Source organism: Terrapene carolina, unplaced genomic scaffold, assembly GCF_002925995.2.
Source record: "Terrapene carolina triunguis isolate 2854851 unplaced genomic scaffold, T_m_triunguis-2.0 Scaffold194, whole genome shotgun sequence".
Taxonomy (NCBI): Eukaryota; Metazoa; Chordata; order Testudines; family Emydidae; genus Terrapene; species Terrapene triunguis.
Genome location: NW_020664545.1, coordinates 3,127,082 through 3,145,250, shown reverse-complemented (window position 1 = coordinate 3,145,250; position 18,169 = coordinate 3,127,082). Strand labels below are relative to the sequence as shown.

The window sequence follows — 18,169 nt, the reverse complement described above, 5'->3', positions numbered from 1 at the left end:
CTGGTGATCCTGCAGCCGGAGGTACCCCTGTCGTCTGCCCATTCCCATTAACCCCTTCGTTGCCAGCCACCATGCAGCACAGCTTCTCGGCCTTCCACTGGGGTGTTCGCAGAGAGACCCGGAGGTGAGGAGAGGCTGCCTTCTCCCGGCCCGGCTTGCCCTTCCAGGGCAGGGCCGCTAGCGCTGGCTCCCGTTACAGGGCTGGGCCATGCTAATTGCCCCAAACCTATTTCTGTGCCCGTCGCGCTGGTGTCCTGTGTATTGGGTAATTAGCTCTGTAGGCTCAGCAGGAACCAGCGGTGCCCGGGCTCCGGCGGGGGAGGGGATAATTTTTCTGCAGCAATTAGCTACAAACTGAAATTGTCCTTGAAATCCATGTGACTTGAGTGCTCCTGTTTTCACTGCAGCATTTCCCTGCTGGGTCCACCCCCTTGGGGCGTTTCCAGAGAAGCCTTTCTTAGCTCCAGTCTTAGCCTGCCCTGGGAAGAAACACGCGGGCGCCTTCCTCCTGCCAGATTGCTGCTACCCAGTTCCCAGCCGCCGTCCTGCAGCTCTGCCTCCCGGTGCCTCGTTGAACTCCGCGGGTGTCCGGACTGGGCTGCTGGGACGCCCCGTGTATTCAGCACTGATAAACAGGCCTTTTGCTTCCAGCGGGAAGAAGCCATGGCTGGGAACGGACCCAATCGCCACCGTTCTGGAGTGTGCACCTGTGTGTAGTTGCAGGACAATTGTGGGGAGCCTGGGGGTGGATGGGTGATGGGCCACAGGGGCTCCCCAGAAAAGGCCAGGGACGGTCCCTCCAGCAAAGCAGCGTGTGACAGCGAGCTGAAGCACCTCGGAGGCTACTCCTGGAGGTGGAGACCTGTGCTGTCCCCCAGGCCACATGGTGGTTTGTCTGAATCAGGGCCGGCTCCAGGCACCAGCGAAGGAAGCAGGTGCTTGGGGCGGCCAATGGAAAGGGGCGGCACGTCCGGGTCTTCGGCGGCGGGTCCCTCAGTCCCTCTCGGAGGGAAGGACCTGCCGCCGAATTGCCCCGAAGAATGAAGCGGCGCGGTAGAGTTGCTGCCGAAGTGCCGCCGATCGCGGCTTTACCTTTTTTTTCCCCGCTTCGCCGCTTGCGGCGGCAAAAAAGCTGGAGCCAGCCCTGGTCTGAAGACAGGCAAGGCTGCAATGCCCTGTGGCTGAATAGCAGGGCCCGTTTCCCAGCATATGGGCGAGGTGGCAGTGCCCGTTTGCTCCCCTCCAGCTGAGGTGGCAATGCCTGTCCGTGTGGCAATGCCTGTCCGTGTGGCACGCCCGTCTGCACCCGCCCAGAAGAGGGTGCGTGAGCGCAATGGTCACACGTGCACTTGGAGCGCACGGCCTTTACCCCGCAGTGAGGAAGGAATTTTGCTCCAGGGTAGATTGGCAGTAGCCCTGGAGGTTTTTCGCCTTCCTCCGCAGCATAGGGCAGGGGTCGCAAGCTGGAAGATTCTCCGCAACTTGAAGTCTTTAGATCACGATCTGGAGACTTCAACAGCAGAGTTAAGGGAAAGTGGGGGGGTCAACATTTATGGCCTGCATCATGCGGGAGGTCAGACTAGATGACCATATTAGTCCCTTCTGACCTTAAAGTCTATGAGTCTATGAGTCTATGAACACGGAACCCAGCGGATTTCCGCCGCTGCCCGCTTGCCCCTGGAGCTGCCAGCCTGACCCCGTCTCAAGTGGGGCCAACCCCCCATAGAATCCCGCTGACCCCAGGCCTTGTGCCTCTGCCCAGCCGCGGGCGCCCACCCGCTCTCGCTGCTCCCCTGTTTTCACATCAAAGACCCACGACCGTGCTCAGCTGCCCCTTGCCCCCTCCCCCCTCTTTGCACTTTGACACTTGGCCTCCTTGGGGAAAGGCCGACGGTTGGTCGGCACTAGGTGAATCGATAGCGCCGAGACAGTCAATTACCCCGGATGACGCAGCAGCTCCTCAGCCCCTTAGCACAGACTCCGAGACCGGCAGGGCTGGCCCGGACCACCAGGGGTTAGTGAGTCCAGCCCCACACCAAGGCAGGACCGAGGAACCCTAGCCCGGCCCCGACAGGCATCTGTGCAACCATCCAGTGCAGGTCCAGCAAAGCAAGGGCCACGTGGGAGTCCACAGCCCATGCAAGCTCCAGGGCCAGCCCCAGCTCCGTTGCTAGCAGCCTGGGGGCCTCCCTCGTGGTTCGGGACCCTGCAAGATGTCAGCTGGGTCATGCGCCAACCGGGTCCTGAGTGCGGGGTGACTCGGGGTTACAAGATTGCAGCTGGCTCCTGGAGAACAAAAGCCCCCATACAGCAGCACCCCCACGTCTGCCCACTGGAGCCAACAGGCCGCGCATCAGTGCTGGGCCAAGGCGCTGAATCGGGGGCAGATTCAGCTCCCTCTTGACGCCGGGTGACTCCACTGACTGAAGTGTCTTTAAGCCTCCATGGCTGGGCCCCGGCTGCATCCTGTCTCTGGAGACTATCCCTCCTCTGTCTGCACCGCCAGGGAGGCCCCCACCCGACCGAGGTCACGGCCTCGCTCCTCTCATGAATATGCATCATGCCCTTCTGCCACCGTCACCTCTGATCCCACTGTCAGGGCTAACAAATGTCTTCATCGGCGCCCAGGAAATATGGTGTGTGTGTGGGGGGGGGTGTCTTTGTTCCCAGCGAGAATGAGCTGACCTCCTCTGCCGCAGCCTCCCACCCCAGCCGCCTGTGACCCCCAAGAGCAGCTGGGGGCCTGGTGCTACAGAGCCTGGTCCCTCTGGTGTCACCTTCTCCAGCCAGCCCAGGTTGGGGGGCATGGAGGGATTGTGGCTGCAGGCTGAGAGCTGCAAATGACGTGGGTGCATCTCAGTCCAATTTCGAGTAGGCAAGGCAGGCAGAGAGGCCGGGGAGCTGCGTTGTGCTCGACGGGGTCGGGCGTGGCAGGGCAGGGTGGGGAAGGCTGCATTGCTTTGTGCCTACGGGTGTCATTCTCCTGGGCTGTCCTGGTAATGCCCAAATTTCCTGTCTAACCCACTGCCTCCTCGCCGCAGCCCCCTGTGCAGCAGCCCCCTTCTCGCCAGCTCTGCCTCCGATCGCCCTGCCCTGGGCTCTGCGCTGCGCTGGGGACACAGTCAGAATGAGGGACGCCGTGCAGATCCCAGGCCAGCGACAACACCCGATTTCCGCTCCGGCTGCCGGGCCGGGGGAGGCGGGTTTCCTCTCTCCGCCAGACCGATCCGTCCTGGGTGCAGTCAGGGCGGCGAGTGACGGATCACCCAGGCGCTGGTGCAATGCAGGGGCAGGCGGGGCAGCCGCTCTCACTGCTCAGCGTCAGTGAAGGGCCTGTTAGAAACCGCTGCACAGAGCGGGGTCAGGCCGAAGGGGGGCTTGCTTTGAGCAGCCGTGGGTCCAGGGCGATCGGCTGGTCCAGGCTCGGCGCTGCTATTAAACTGCGCCAGGCACACATCAACTCCCTGGCCTCAAGAGTGATCGCTGCTGCTCCTGGCGCGGTGGGCACGCTGATCAATGGATCGAAAGGATTCCCTGCTTCCTCCCCCCTCCCCAAGCTGCTAGTCACATGACTCCACTGCACATATTCTAGTGGCTCTTTCCACAATCCGACTAACACATCCTGCCCTTCCGATGGAACATGGGAGCGAGACAGTGCCTGGGAGAGACAGATGCTGCTCTGCTCACGAGCCCCTGCCTGACCTGCTCAGTGCTGGCTGGGAGCTCACTGTGCAGGTCGGAGCTCGCCTTGCCCAAAGGCCATGGCAGACGTCAAAGCCGCTGCGGGCTGCAGAAACCTCATGGCCCACAGCTGAACAGGAGCAGAACTGGGGGGGACTGGCCCTGGACTCCTCCTCAGCTCTCGGCCTCGACAAGATCTTGTGGCAGAGAGTTCCACAGGATAATTGTGCATGATGTGTAACAGCTGGATCAGTTACCAAATGCAGCTGAGTTCAGCGAGGGCCTCCCCTCTATGCTGCTCTGTCGGAGGCTACAAGACCGTGCTCCCCTGAGAAGGTCTGGGCCCCGTGCTCGGGCCGCACTTGGCTTTGAGGCTCCCCCAGTCGATTTCCATTGCTGGGCTCCCCCAGGGCAGAGAGGCTCCATGTTGTGTGCAGAGGCGCCCTCCGCTGGCTCTTTGCTGGCACTGCAGGTCTGTGCTGGGATAGGTGTGAATGCGGAAAGCGCCCGGCTCCATTCAGAGAAGGTCAGAACTTTCCTGTTCCCATTCCCACCCCCTGCCACCCCTAGGAGAGGCCCAGGGCAAAGGAGCTGTGTATTTTCTTACAGAAGGGACTGGAGTCCAGCAACCCCTTGTCTCTAACGATGCCCAGAAAAGAAGATGGTGATCTCCGGGCCCGGCGTTAAGGATGGAGCTGGAGAATCTGCCATGCCAGGCGTTCCCCTGGGCAGCTGAGAGGGAACATTGATGGGAGTCTGTAACAGAGGACGTGCAAAGAGCAGCCCAGCTAGACGCAGACAGCTCAGCCTCGTCCGTGCCCTCGCGGATGGATGTCGGAAGGCACAGGGAAGAGTCCCATTCGGACTGGAGATCTCTTTATTGAGTGACTTCCTCTCCACGCAAATGCCACAGCCCCTGGGCCCAGCATGGACCAAAACCCGACCCAATTCACCTGTACAGCCCCCCGCTATTAACCCCTTCCTGATCAGCACCGAGAATAAACCTCCCAAGCGCTAACCTCCCCCCAACGCTTGGCCCAGTGGCAGCAGCAGCTCTCTGTGTGTGGGAAACCAGGACAGGCCGGGGGGCATCGGCACAGCTGTGTGTGGGGAGCCCAGGGCTGGGCTAGCAGGGGGCCGCGGGTTGTGATTTATGAGCAATAAACTCAACCAACAGAAGACCCCCCTGCTCCCAGCTCCCCATGGATTGGAGAGGCGACCCCGGGCCCTGCCAGCTGGTCTCCCCCTGCACGCCCACGGGAGGGACTCGGCCACCCCCACTGCCCGCCGTGGCTCTGCCCTAGATGCAGGTCTCGCTGCCGGCCGCGGCCACGCGCCGCTCTTCCAGCCTTTGCACGGCCTGCGTGAGCGAGCGCAGCTGCTCCCTGTGCCGCTCGCCCATCGCGCCCATCTGGGCCTCCAGCCTCCGCAGCTGAGCCTCCTGCTTCCTCCTGGCATTCCTGTAGGCCAGCACCAGGGCGCTGCGGAGAGAGGCGGGCTCAGGGGCAGGGACTTGGCTCGCGGGAGGGGGCAGGAGAGGGAAGCTGCTCCCGGATCAGCTGGGGGGGGGGAGAGCACAGGGGGGTGCAGAGCTCGGGACAGGCTCAGAGAAGCCCCTGGGGTGATTCTGGGCCTTAGCCAAAGTGCAACTAAACCCCTCCGCTGGGCACACATGGACTGGCAATCTCACCCAAATGGCCTGTTGCAGACAGAGCTGCCTAGCAGGGGGCTGGGAGCCAGACTCGTGGCCCTGGGGTCTACCCCGAGCTCTGGGAGGGGAGTATGGTCGAGTGGGTTAGAGCAGGGGGCTAGGAGCCAGGACTCCTGGGTTCTACCCCTGGCCCTGGGAGGGGAGTGGGGCCCAGTGGTTAGAGCAGGGGCCTGGGAGCCAGGACTCCTGGGGTCTCTCCCCAGCTCTTTTGCAGACGCCCTGTGCGACCTCGCCTCCATTCCCACAGAGATCTGGGCTCGGCCCTTGTCTTTACCAAGCACTGGGAGCCGTTCACCAGGTTGCTGCCTCGGTCCTTTCCCCTCGGGGCGCGTTGCCCCAACTGGCACCTGCAGGCACCGGACAAAGAGCTCCCAGGCCGGGCTGCAGCCCCAGGAGAGTGGCAGGAGGGAGCCCTGGGAGAGTCTGGCCTCAGGCGGGGGGTGCAGGGACTCCCAGCGGGGCCTTGGGGGGTGAGCGCCAGGATTCTCCATCCCCACCTGTGAGCCTGGAAGAAGTCTCTGGTGATCCCGACGCACTGGGCCTGCTGCGCCCGGCTGGCCGCGCTGCGCTGCTCCAGGGAGGCCGCCAGGGCCTGGGCCTGGCCCCTCAGCTCCCTGCTCCTGCCACGGAAACAAAGGCTTGACGGAGGATGCCACAGATCCCGTGGAGAGGGGAGCCCCCCTGCCCCCCACACTGAGACTGGATCTCCCCCTGCCCCCTCGCCCGAGATGGGATCCCCCCTCCCCCCAGCCCCTGGCTGAGTCTCCAGCTGTGGGGCGCTGCACTCCGCCCAAGATCTTTCCACTCTGTGCCCCCCAGCCGGGCAGGGCCCCCGATTCCTCCCCCCAGCCTGCGGCCCCCGTGCAGTCAGTGACGCTGCCAGGGCTGGGAGGGGGATGTTGGGGACATGGGGCTCCCCACGGAGGGAGGGGGGTGCTCACCGGGCCAGCGCCCCGACCAGCTCCAGCATCATCGTCTCCCGATCCAGGGCAGCCTGGGGTCTCGCCGCTTCTGCCTCCCGTCTCCCGACGTCCTGGAGAAACCCAAGAACATCCCTGAGCGCCCCCGGCACCGCGCAGCGGCTGCTGGGACGGGCCCCGGGGGCACCTGACAAACCCAGCTCACAACCTCCCCGTCAGCTGGGCTCAGAACCCGCCGGCGCCCCACCCCCGGGAGGGACATCGAGGTCACAACGGCCTCTCGGCTCCTTGTGAACCCAGCAGAGGCACCGATTTTCACCTGGAGCCTCCTTGCGGGGCCCCCCACCCTGTCCCCCAAGCGGGGCAGATCCCCCCCTCCGTGGGGCCATTTACACCAATGCACAATGGATGTGAAACGCCCAAGTCGGGGCAGAGCTGCTCTCCCTTTGGGGTCCGGGGCTGTCTCGTGGGCCAGGCCCCAGGGAGTTTCCTTTTTGTTCCTGCGTTTCCCTGGCCACCTCCAGGTACCCGCCTCTGCCTCGGGGCCCAGACGGGTGGGGCTGCCGTCCAGCTGACCGAGCCTGTGTCTGCAGGCGGGAGGGCGGCGCCCAGCCCCTGACGTACCCCGCGGCAGCTGCTGCAACTGCTGCTGTCTCCGCTGCTGCTGCTCCCGGAGCTGGGGCGCCGGCCCCGCTGCTCGGCCAGCTCCCCCTGCAGGTGCTCGATGAGCAGCAGGTGGGCGGCCTCCTGCGCCCGGTGCGTGTAGGTGCAGAGCTCCAGGCCTCGTGTCTCCTTCTCCGCCAGGTGCAGCCGGGTCTTCAGATCCGCCATTGACTCCTGGGGCCAGAGGGAGGCGCTGTCAGGGAGGCAGCAGCGAGCGGCTGGCCCTGGGCCCTGGCGGGCTCCGGCTCCCCAGGCCTGGCCCCTCCGGCCCGAGCTAAACGCAGGGTCCCAATAGCTGCAGCAAATCTCCCGGCTCGTGTCCCTCTGCAGGGAGCAGCCACAAGAGGGTCCCGCGCGCTTGACAATCCCGCCACTAGAGAGCCACATGCCCCACGTGTTGTGCTCCCCCAGCCCCTCACCCCACCCTCTGGGCTCCCGTTATGGCCTGCTCAGTTACTCCAGTAATAATATTTCACAAACAGTAACCAAGCCTCACAGCCCTCTGGGTCCCTGATTTACAGTGAGGGAAACTGAGGCACTGTGTGTGGGGGGGTGAATTGCCCAAGGTCACCCAGCAGGTCTGTGGCAGAGCCAGAAATAGAACCCAGGAGTCCTGACACACATACACACACATACACACACACACACACATACACACACACACACTCTAGCCACCAGACCTCTCTCCCCTCCCCAAGCCAAAAACAAATCCCAGAAGTCCAGCTCCCCCCAACCCCGACCTGGCTCTAATCAGTAGGCTGCACTCCCCTCCCAGAGCCAGGAACAGAACCCCGGAGTCCTGGCTCCCCGCCCTGCACTCTGGCCGCTAGCCCAGGCCGCCTTGCCCCGTGCCTACCCTGCTGGCCACTAAGTCGTGCAGCAGCTGTGGCTTCTCCATCTTTGGACTTGGTGTCTCCCCAGGCAGGACCCCGCCTGCGACCCTGACAGCCTCGTCCACCATGGCCTTGATGGCGTCGTTACTCTGGATCACGGCACCGACGGAACCAGGCGCCGCCTGGCAGCCCAGATCCAGCAGGGAGACCTCCACGGAGGCCTGCTCCGCCCGCAGCCGCCGGATGTACTCGTACAGGATCCCCTCCTCTGCTCCCCCGGGCGCCTGGGCCCTGGGGCTGGGGGCGCTGCTGGGACGGAGAGGTGTCGAGAAGAGCAGGCTGGGAGAAGGGGGTGGAGGGGGCCCAACAGCCCTTGGACCTGGGTTCGGGGCTCAGGGTCCCTCCCATCCCTGGCATGGGGGCGGGGGGCAGGGTTCTGGGGTAGGAGGCTGCTGGTCCCATCCCCTGGGACTGGGGGGGCTCAGAGTCCCATCCCATTGGATGGGGGGCGCTCTGGGGCTCAGGGTCCCATCTTCCGGGGTTGGAGGCTGCTGGACTCATCACCTGGACTGGGGGCTCGGGGTCCCATCCCCCAGGGCTCAGATCAGAGTCTTGGGGCCCCTTTCAGAAGCCTGCAGCCCTGCTCCCTTGACAACCCTCCCATAGGAGCTCTGCTACCTTTTCCATCCATGGGTCCCGGCAGCCCCGTCCTGCCCTGACCCGGCCTCCTCGCCCTCGGGCTCCGCTCTCCCCAGGAACCTCCTGGCCTCGTCCAGCACGGCCCCCGTCCTGCCGCCCGGGCTATTGGGGGCGCGCGCCCCGGGCTCTCCTAGAGCAGGGAACAAACTCATGCTGGTGCGTCCTCGGCAGGCAGGACCCCCCGCTCCTGGCCGGGATGGAGCCCGGGGCAGAGCCGGGCACATGGCAGCCGGTTCCCCCCTCACCCCTGGGGGCGCCGTGGAGCGATGGGCTCCCCCCACCCATCCCTGAGCTGCCAACCCCACAGCGAGGGGCGTTTGGTGGCTGCGGGGCCAGAGGGGACCAGTTGCAAGGACTCACCTTTGTCCAGGGCGTCTCCCTCCTCCTCTGGCTCCTGCCAGGGCCCCAGCTTCACCCCGGCCAGGGGCAGCAGCACCTCGTAGGCCTCCATGCAGCGCTCGCTGCCGGGCCGAGCACAGAGAGCAGCCTGAGAGTTGGCGGGGCCCCCAGCCCCTTGTAACCCCTCCTGAGCCCCCCCCCACGCTCCTTCCCAACACCGGGAGCCCCCCGTACCCCTGCCCCTCCCACACAGTCCATTCCCCCTCCCAACCAAGCTCCGCCCCCTCTCCCCGTGCGGGGATCCCAGAGCGGGTCTCGGGGCCGGGCCCCTCACCTGTACTGCGCGGCCAGGCGCAGGGCCGTGCTGTTGGACTCGTGCTGTCCCAGCCCCATGCTGAGCCGCTCCGAGTGGCCCTTCCACTCCCGCAGGGTCCCCGAGAGCAGCTGGTTCAGGCCTTTGAGCCGCTCGATGCACCTGGGGCGAGAGGCGCGGCGCTGACGGGGCAGGGCTGGCTCCCGGGGGAGTCCAGGGAAGGGCCGGTTTATAACCCACCCGGCTCTTCCGCATCCCCGAGCGATGCCCAGACAAATACACCTCCCGCGCTATCCACACATCCTCCTCCCACAGGGACCCTCGCCACCCGTCAATGCAACTCTGGAACCAGCCCCAGGGGGCGCCACTGGACACCCTCCAGCCCTCCCCAGCCCGGAAATTCAGCCCAGGAGGAGGATGTGCCAAATACTGGGGCCATGGTGGCATTTCATTGCACCGTCCTCGGGGAGGGGGGGCGGGAAGGGGTTGCCCATTATAGCTTTGGACGTGAGAGTCTGCTTAATGCAGGGGACTAGGAGTCAGGACTCCTGGGTTCTATTCCTGCTTTGGGAGGGGAGTGGGGTCCAGCGTTTAGTGCAGGGGAGGGGGGTCAGGACTCCTGGGTTCTATTCCCGCTTTGGGAGGGGAGTGGGGTCCAGCGTTTAGTGCAAGGGAGGGGGGTCAGGGGTTCTATTCCTGGCTCTTCTATTCCAGACTTCCTGTGTGACTTTGGGTGAGTCACTTCCCCTTTCCGTGCCTCAGTTTCCCCTGTCTGTGCCGGGGAGGATGATCACACTCATTGGTGGGGAGGGGCCTGGTGCGAGGCTGCCCTGTCCAACGTGTAAAGTGCTTGGCGATCCTCTGCCCTCACCCTCGCAGCTGCTGGGTCCGAGCTTCCCACTCCCTGACGTGGCTCTCCGACGCCGGGGGGCGGTGCTGGGGGAACAGGCGGCAGAGGTGCTGGGTGCTGGAGCAGCTCTGAAAGCACCGGATCAGGCTCTGGGCCGCGGCAACTGGGTCCTGCAGAGGGCGCCAGCGGGGACGACAAACAAAGGAATGAGTCTGTGCCTGGCGGAGGCTGCGGGTGGATGTTAACCACGCCCTGCAGGACGGCCACGGGCCTGGGGGCTGGGATAGGGGCCCGCGGGTGCTAGTCGAAATGACACCCAGGGTGGGGCATTAACAAAGCTGCGGTTAAACACCGCAGCAGGGATGGAGCAGCCCTGCTGAAAGCTGGTGTGACAATCCACAGCCACCTGGGACCTGTGGCCACAGCCACCAGTGGAGACTGGCCCAGCCCTCTCTCAGCTGAGCCGAAGGAGTAAATCCCCTGGCTGTGAGAAGCTGGCTGTTGTAGTCGCTCCGGCCAGCTCTGGAGGGAGACATGGCCACACGCCCGCAGCCCGTGTATTACACCCCCTTGGCTCCTTGCCTGTGGCAGGTGATGCACGCAGCCGGGCCTGATCCAAACGCCCTGCGGTCAGCTGGGGAGTCTCTCCATTGGCTGCAGGGGGCTTTGGAGCAGGCCCGCCGCTGGCTGGCAGCTGCTCGTCCCTGTCTACGGGTCGTTCCCGGCTCTGAGCTCGGCACCCACGTAACCCAGCAGCCTGGGGAGCCGCGGCCCGGCCGGCCTCCTGACCCCTGCAGTGAGCAGGACCTAGCGGGATGGGATGGAGAAGCAGCACTGAGACCTGGGCCAGCCCCTGGCGCTGCACTCACCTGGAATGGCCAGGGCTCCCCTTCCCCGCCGGGGCTGACGGACCCCCTGGTGCTGACAGTGTCACTGGCGGATGCTGAGGGGCTGCAGGGCTGGGACGGCGTCTCCATCCTGAGCAGCGAGTCCTGTAGCTCCTTGACCTGGGCAGAGAGCGGAACGCATCACTCACCTCCCGGCTGCTGCACAAGGGCGACCGGAGTAGCTCCATGGAAGTGAGGGGTGTGAGTCTGGATTGCACCAGCGGCACAGAGATCAGACTGATTCTGACAGCACTTTCCCCGCAGGGGAAGCGGTGGGATCCCCCAGGAAATTAACAAGCCGAGTCCATATAGATCCCAGAGCTTGTGAAACCGAGGTCCTCGCATCCCAACATGGACCCTGTGAAATCTCTCCCTCCTTCAGTGCCCCGTCACCCAGCCACCTTCCAGCAGGCTGAGCAGAACCCTGCTTCCTGGGGCCCAAGAGCTCCATTCCCAGGGTGAGTGGCCCAGCCCTTCATCCTCCCGAGGCAGGTCATGTGACTCCCATGCTTTTTGCCACAAGATGAGAAATCACGGATTCGATGAATCAGAAGGGGTGTGTGGAACAAAACGGCTACAAACACACAGGCTTCCCCACAGCTTGAGTTCTAGCTTTGTCTGCTTTGTTTACCAGGGAGCACCCCCACCCCACATAGAACGCTGCACAGCACTCAGTGACATCTAGTGGCCGAATAAAATACAGCAAATAAAAAGGTCACCTGTGTGGCTGGGTGCTTGGGGTGGTCGGGTTGAGACCTTCCCAAATGAGGTCCTGCCTGCTCTGCATGGACAGTAAAACATCCATTGCACTAGTCAGAAGACCTGAACCTACCACCCCTGGCCAAAAGTCTCTTTTCCCGCAGTGTGCAGTGCTGCTGCCCTGCCCCCGGAGGTGGCTGCGTGTCAGTGGCAGGGGAGCCATCACCGCTGTCATGCATACCTTTCTCTGGAGCTTCTCCCGTTCCTCCTGGAATGCTTGCAGGGTGACCTTGGACCTGCTTAGCTCCTCCTCCTTGCTCCCTAGCGCCACCCGGACAGCCGTGTTCCTCTCTGCGTATGCAGCTATTTCATTCTTGATCCAGCTCATGTTCTCTGCTTCGAGCCCTGGGCTGGCCTCGCTCGTCTTCTCCCCCGGCGCCCTGGGTGCTGCCTTCCAGGGACAGCTCCCGTTGTCCTCCGGGAGTCCCGCAAGACCCCCCAGGCCTCGTTCTACCTCTTCCAGGGTCTGGAAATGCAACCCCCACCCCCATAACAGTCACCCACCAAAGCTACAGTCACTGCATCATGCCAGGAGTTCAGAGCTCTCCCTAAGTCACCTGTCACCTTGGTATCTAGGCTTCATTGCATCCACACCACCTCTGGTTCCAGGCAATTTAAACACAAACCTCCAAGCTCAGGGGACTGGCTGGCTCAGGGGGGCGGGGAATGGGACAAGGGGCCTTTCCCCTCTAGGGAGGACTGGCCAGGCCCCAGAGAACCTGCTGCCCCCCCCAGGGGGTCTGGGCAGGACAGAGCTGGGGCCCAGTGCCAGGGCAGGTCGGGGTCGCTGCACAGGGAAGGCAAACCCCGCCTGTCCCAGCGTGGGGCGGCTGAGAGCCCAGGGCAGGCATTCGGAAGGGAGAGGGGAGGGGGGCGGTTAAGAAAGTGGGGGAAGGGAGGTCTGCTCACCTTGGCTATCTGGGCCCACTCCTCCCCCGCCGTGCTGGGGCCGCCTGCGCCCGTCTCCCCACCAGCGCTGCCAAGCAGCCGAGCACGGCTCCGCCGGGAGAATACGGCGTTCTCCAGAGAGGCCACAGCCTGCTGCAGATCTAGGAACACGTCGGAGCTGCCTCCTAGCGGGGGAGAGACGGGGACGAGTCGGGGGGAGGCCCGGTGGGGCTCGTGCCCCTTCCATCCTCGGGGATCTGGGCTGCATCCCAGAGGGGCTGCCGTAAAGAGGGACAGACCCAGCAGCGCGGGCAACGGCCGTGGCTCCTCTCAGTGCACAAGGGGATGGAGTTCTCGGCACCACACAACACCTACCGCCTGCATGGATTTAGCAGCAGGCCCATCGCCGGAGCACGGGGCAGGAAGAGAGGGGCCCATGAGTCTGTACCACCAGGAAGCAGCTGGCAGGCTTTGCCCCGCGGCCATGGCATCCCTGGGTTCACCCCCTTCGATCATGGCAGCCCCATCCCGCTTCCCCCCAGCTCCGCAGGCCTGTGCACCGTTGCCTCGGGCCCTCGTTGCAGTGACCCAGGTGGGCCAAGGCAACGCGGCAGCATCCCGACGGGACGAACACAGGGGGCGGCGACCCTGGCTGGGGATGGCTTCCATACACAATAGCCAGCCTGCCCCTTCTGGGCCCCCGGATCTGTCAGGAACCTGAGCACGGGGGAGCCGGCTCTGGTGAGAACGGGGCCCCTGGCGAGATGAAACCCTTTCAGTGATAATAAACCTTGTCAAGAGCTCTTCCTCCAGCGATCTCAAAGTACTTGACATAGCAGGGGTGGTATAATTTTCCTCATTTCACAGCTGGGGAAACTGAGGCATGGAGGGGGGAAGTGACTTGCCCTGGGTCACTCAGTAGGCCAGTGGCAGAGGCGGGAATAGAACCCAGAAGACCTGGGTCTACCCACTAGACCTCATTGCCTCCAAAAGGCATGGGATAGCTTGGCGCAGAATATAATGAACCCCCTTTACCTTCCTCCGTGCAGCCCATGGGGAACGGACGGATGGCCAAGCTCCGGGGCCTCTGCACACACCTGGGAAGGCTTGCTGTGTATTCGGAGCACTGGTCTGAATACTCATCTTCCTCTCTGCAGGAAATCAAAGCCAGAGGATGGCCAGGGAGAGAGTGGTCAACTCCACTTCCCCCGGGGACATGGCAAAGGGGGCAGCTGATGTGAGACAGCTGAGTTCCAGGTGTGAGTCTAACCACCTGAAACCAGCCCTCTAAAACACCAATATTTTGCTGCCAGATTAATATTATGCCACTGAGCAACAGTGACATCTAGTGAGCACATGCATTAATAGCAAGCGTCTCTTCCCAGAGCCTTGCAAAATTAGAATCGTTTTCATGGGTGAGTAAAATATCAGGAGTTTTTTCATCATCATGGGACAGGAGGACAAGAAAAATGTGGCTCTGAGCCCGTAAATGTTCATGACACTTGGACAGGCCTGATCGAAAGCGGGGGGTTAGAAAGTTCCTGTCTTTTTTCCCCCGGGCTGCAGGGAAAGAAGAAGAACACAAAGTCTCGGGTAGATGAAGCCAGGCAGGTCAGACCACAGCAGCCAGTCCATAGCCTTTAAAGGAGACCATGTTTTCAGCTAAAGAATCAGACGCACAGATACCATGGTGACGGGCTGCGTACGAGACCCGGAATAGAATAGACTACAATAGATGACCACGAGCATCTTTGCTACAAGCTGTACCCAGAACTGCTTCACAGAGTTATCTGGTCCAGAGTAGCAAAGGGTCAGAGAAACGGAGGGCTACCAGGAGGCGTGGGGGTTTTCGGATGTGAATGAGAGTTGATGAAGTGGCGACGCTGTTCCCGATGGCAGAGGAGAAGGCTCTCGCGCCCCAGCGGAGGAGCTAGGACGGACCAAAAGGGAGCTATTGCTCTGAGGGAGAAGGGGAGTCGAGAGAGAGGCCAGGTCTCCGGCACAGGCTGGAGGGTAATTTTGAACTGGCCCCTGGAGCGAACAGAGTCGGGGAGGGTTTGAATACGGAGTGGAAGTGGGTGTGGGAGAAGGGGAGAGGCAGGACACTGGGGAGTGGGGCTGAAAGGAGGCCACAGAGCATGCCATCGGCAGGGCGAGAGGAGGCGAAGGCCTGGGCAAGGATTCATGGGCAATCAGTCCCAGGCCCAGCGCGGCTGTATCAACCCCAGTCCTGCGCTACCAACAGAAACTGAACCTGTGACAAGCAGGGCAGGTACCTGGTTCTCCTCTGCTGCAGCCGCTCGGCCTTGCTGTGGAGCTGGGCGATGGTGACGAGCAGTGTGGTGATGTGCTCCTCATAGCGCAGGATTGCCCGCTCGTCCGCCCCTGCTACGTCGGCCTCCTCCTCCCTCTCGGAGATTGAGTCCAGCTCGCCCTGCAGAGAACCCCGCCCAGAGAACCCCGGACATCTCAGGCTCCTTCCATGCCAAAGGATCTGAGAGCCCTGTACCGACCCCGGCCCTGACACCAGTGCAAAGCGCTACATTCGGATTCAGCAGCGTTTCCCAGTCACTTTGCACGGTAAACAACAGCACCGGGGGCAGGGCCACAGAGAATCGGGCCAAGAGGGCACCCACCCACCAGTGAATTGCTAAAGCAGTCAGCTCTGGTGTGGAACACATCAGCCAGTCTGAACTAGCCGCACGACACAGCAATTTCTAGGACAGGAAGTAAAGAGTATGGTGGCCAGATGAAAGGTTTCAGGGAGACAGAAGGCCCCAAGTATGCAAAAGTCATGAACCAATCTCCCAATAATCCAGACACTGGTTTAAAAATCCTGAGATTTTACAAGTGAAACATTGGGGGTGTTTTATTCACCTTTCAGGTTTTGAACCTTTGGGGGTCACATTTTCAAGCTTTTCTCCACAGCCAGGAGGGCTGGGATCTGACTTTAAAAAAAATGGAAGCTGAAATTCTCCCATAATCACCTGACTCCAGCAGCTGGGGCTTTAAGGGGGAAAAAACAGCAAAATGACAAGAGTGTGTATTGGAATGGGGCCAGGACACTAGAGGATGGGGGGTAACCCCCTAAGTCCTGCCAAGGGTGGCATAGGATCTTTATTGACCACACAGGCTCGGGATGCCTGTTTCACACCTCAGCACCCCCATCATCATCGGCACCACTCACTCAGCGCCGTGGTGCAGCTACAGCTCCCCCCCCTCCAAGCAGCCTGGCTTTGGAAGCTGGACTAGGGAGATGCCACTCCTCCTGTGGGGTGAAATTCCCCCTGGGTAGAGAGGCCAGCCTGTGACCTCAGCAGCACGTCAATCCCGTTACACCCTATGCGAGGAATAAGCGGCTCCTGGTTACTCTCCATGCCTCTGCGGCTGGTGCTTTTACACGCCATGCCGTGCCCACCTGCAGCTTCCCGCCTGCGCCCCCTTTGGGCTGAGGGGGCAGTGCAGCCTCCATGGGTCGGTAGGCAGCGGGTTTGTTAGCATCCCATTCCCAGCCAGCACGGAACCAGGAAAGGCTGGAGCCGCTTCCTGTTTTCAGTGGGAACAATGTCCTCCCTGCAGCAGCACGGGGTTAGCGCCCTGGTGCCTAGCGTGAGCAGGGAGCCCTCCACCACCCTGGGCCAGCGCCCCCCACCGCACACCCTGGGCATGCTGGGTACCCTGGCGCTCCTGGGAAGTACACACTGCTCGCTCTCGGGCCCTTTCCCCAGGGCCGTACAGGATCCCGGGGGCTGGGGGGGGGGGGTCCTGCCGCGTGAGGGTAGGATTTCTGGAGCTGCATGCCCATGCGATGCCGCGCTCCTCCTGCAACCCCACGTGCGACTGGCTTGTGAGGAGCAGGGCTAGGACTGCCAGTCCCACCCGTGGATCTGCTAGCCATTCCCCCCTCCCTGGGGATCGGTCTGTTCCCTGCGGGCTCCTGATAGGCTGGGAGAGCCAGACAGGGGCCCAGGGCGCCTTGTCCTTCCCCACTGCAGAGCAGCACAGCAAGTCTAAACCCTGCCCCCTCCCCAGAGGTGGCTCTCTCACGGGGGGGGGAGGCCGAGAGCAATTGCAAAGCCAAGCCAGACCCATAACCCCCCTGCCTGCAAGGAGAGGCTCCCTTGTCCAGGCCCCCCAGGAGGAAGCCACTTGCCTTCTCCATCCCTGTTCCTTTGCCCCTCTCTCCTTCCGCACGAGAGGAGTCACGTCTGAGGAAGCAGCAGGGTCCTATCGCTGTGGTGAGAAAAGACAGGGGAGAAAATCAGGCAACACCATCGCGTTTAGAAGCCCCTTCTCAGCAGCTGCGCTCCAAGACCCGCAGCCCAGCCACCTATCAGACCATCCCAGTGCGAGGAGCATATGGCTCTGCCAGGATGTCCCCGCCGTCTGTGCTGCTTCCCGGCCCATTCCCATTTCCCGATCCTGTGTATATTTCCTCTCCCTTGTGAAACTTGGCTGCAGGCGCGGCCTCCGGCTCTGTTGCCCTTTAACTCTTACGCGTCCCATAGACAGGAAGGTAGAGCTGGTTCTGCCCTGCCCTTTGCCTTCACTACAGCCGAATGAAACGTAAGCCTCTCTCTGGACCCAGAGGAAAGTGTTCGAAAGATCCTGCAGGTTGGAAGGTAGCTGGGATAGTTATAGTGTCCTGCATTGGTTGTGGCCAGAGCCCTGCCCTGCCTGACAGGGGTGTGAGGCGCTCAGTCACGGAGGCCAGATAAGTGTCTAGACAGAGGGCTGGGTCTGTCACGTCTGAGACCCCTTCAAGTGGTGCAGCCAAGGGTATGTCTGCACTATGGAGCCTATGTCGGCAAAGCTCCCGCGTGTGGCTGCAGCCTAGGCTGGCTGAAGGAGTTTTTCTGTCGGTGTAGGAAGCCCATCTCCCCGGACAACGTTAGCTACACTGACAGAGGCCCTGTTCCGTTGGCCCAGCTGGGGTTTGTCCCCACCCTGACGGACGTAGTCATGCCGACAGACTTTTCAGTGTGGACCATGCCTCAGGCCAAGTCTGCACTAAAAAGTGAGGTCGACCCAGCTACGTCACTGGGGGTGTGTGTGTAAAATCCACACGCCCTGAGAGACATCGCTACGCCGAGCGAACCCCCTGCAAAGCCTCCTGTCGACCTAGCTACTGGCCCTCCTGTCGCTGTGGTGAGTGCCACAGCTGCAGCGTTTCTAGTGAAGGCATAGTTTGGGATTTGATACGAGACGCCTGTCCCAGAGCACTGGCTACGCTGGAAGGCATGTTATTCTTTGGATTTTGCCATGGCCCCCGGGAGTCCCAGTCATGGCCCAGGCACCCATTGTGCTAGGGGCTGTACAAACACAGAACAAACGATCCCTGCCCCCAGCGGGTATTGACCACAAGCTGAAGTTTATGGCTGTCTGCAAATTAGCCGGTGGAATAATGTACATACAATGGCACCTAGGGAGCTGGGAAGAACTTGGTAACCACCCGTGTTGTGGGTGGGGGAGAGGATTTAGGGCTATATGCAAATTTGAGAAAATATGCATGTCAGAGATATGCAAATAGACATGCAACTTCTGATGCGCCACGAGGGTCGGTCTGTGCATGGGGGGGTGATTGGCGAGCACAAGGAGTGGGGGAGGGGCTGGGTTCGCCACTGGC

At 62.3% G+C, this 18,169-nt stretch overlaps 1 protein-coding gene across 1 annotated transcript; it reads right to left on the bottom strand.

Moving 5' to 3' along the window:
* Positions 1-4,603: 4,603 nt before the first annotated feature.
* On the bottom strand, positions 4,604-16,015 carry USHBP1 (USH1 protein network component harmonin binding protein 1). Its single transcript, XM_029912278.1, has 15 exons — positions 15,962-16,015; positions 14,820-14,977; positions 13,579-13,694; positions 12,565-12,728; positions 11,837-12,121; positions 10,879-11,016; positions 10,031-10,179; positions 9,181-9,321; positions 8,868-8,968; positions 8,487-8,637; positions 7,832-8,114; positions 6,937-7,149; positions 6,334-6,425; positions 5,890-6,012; positions 4,604-5,162 (listed from the first exon to the last, which is right to left on the bottom strand). The coding sequence occupies exons 1-15, from the start codon at positions 16,013-16,015 to the stop codon at positions 4,982-4,984; spliced, it is 2,349 nt and encodes a 782-aa protein (XP_029768138.1). The 3' UTR covers positions 4,604-4,981.
* Positions 16,016-18,169: the final 2,154 nt, after the last annotated feature.

Bases quoted from the DNA above. Each gene is read 5' to 3' on its own strand.
- USHBP1 (XM_029912278.1), bottom strand. From the start codon at position 16,015: ATGGAGGCTGCACTGCCCCCTCAGCCCAAAGGGGGCGCAGGCGGGAAG. The intron at 14,978-15,961 runs GTGGGCACGGCA...GGTTCTCTGCAG, and splicing joins GCGCAGGCGGGAAGCTGCAG to GGCGAGCTGGACTCAATCTC. The intron at 8,115-8,486 runs GTAGCAGAGCTC...CCGTCCCAGCAG, and splicing joins GGGACCCATGGATGGAAAAG to CGCCCCCAGCCCCAGGGCCC.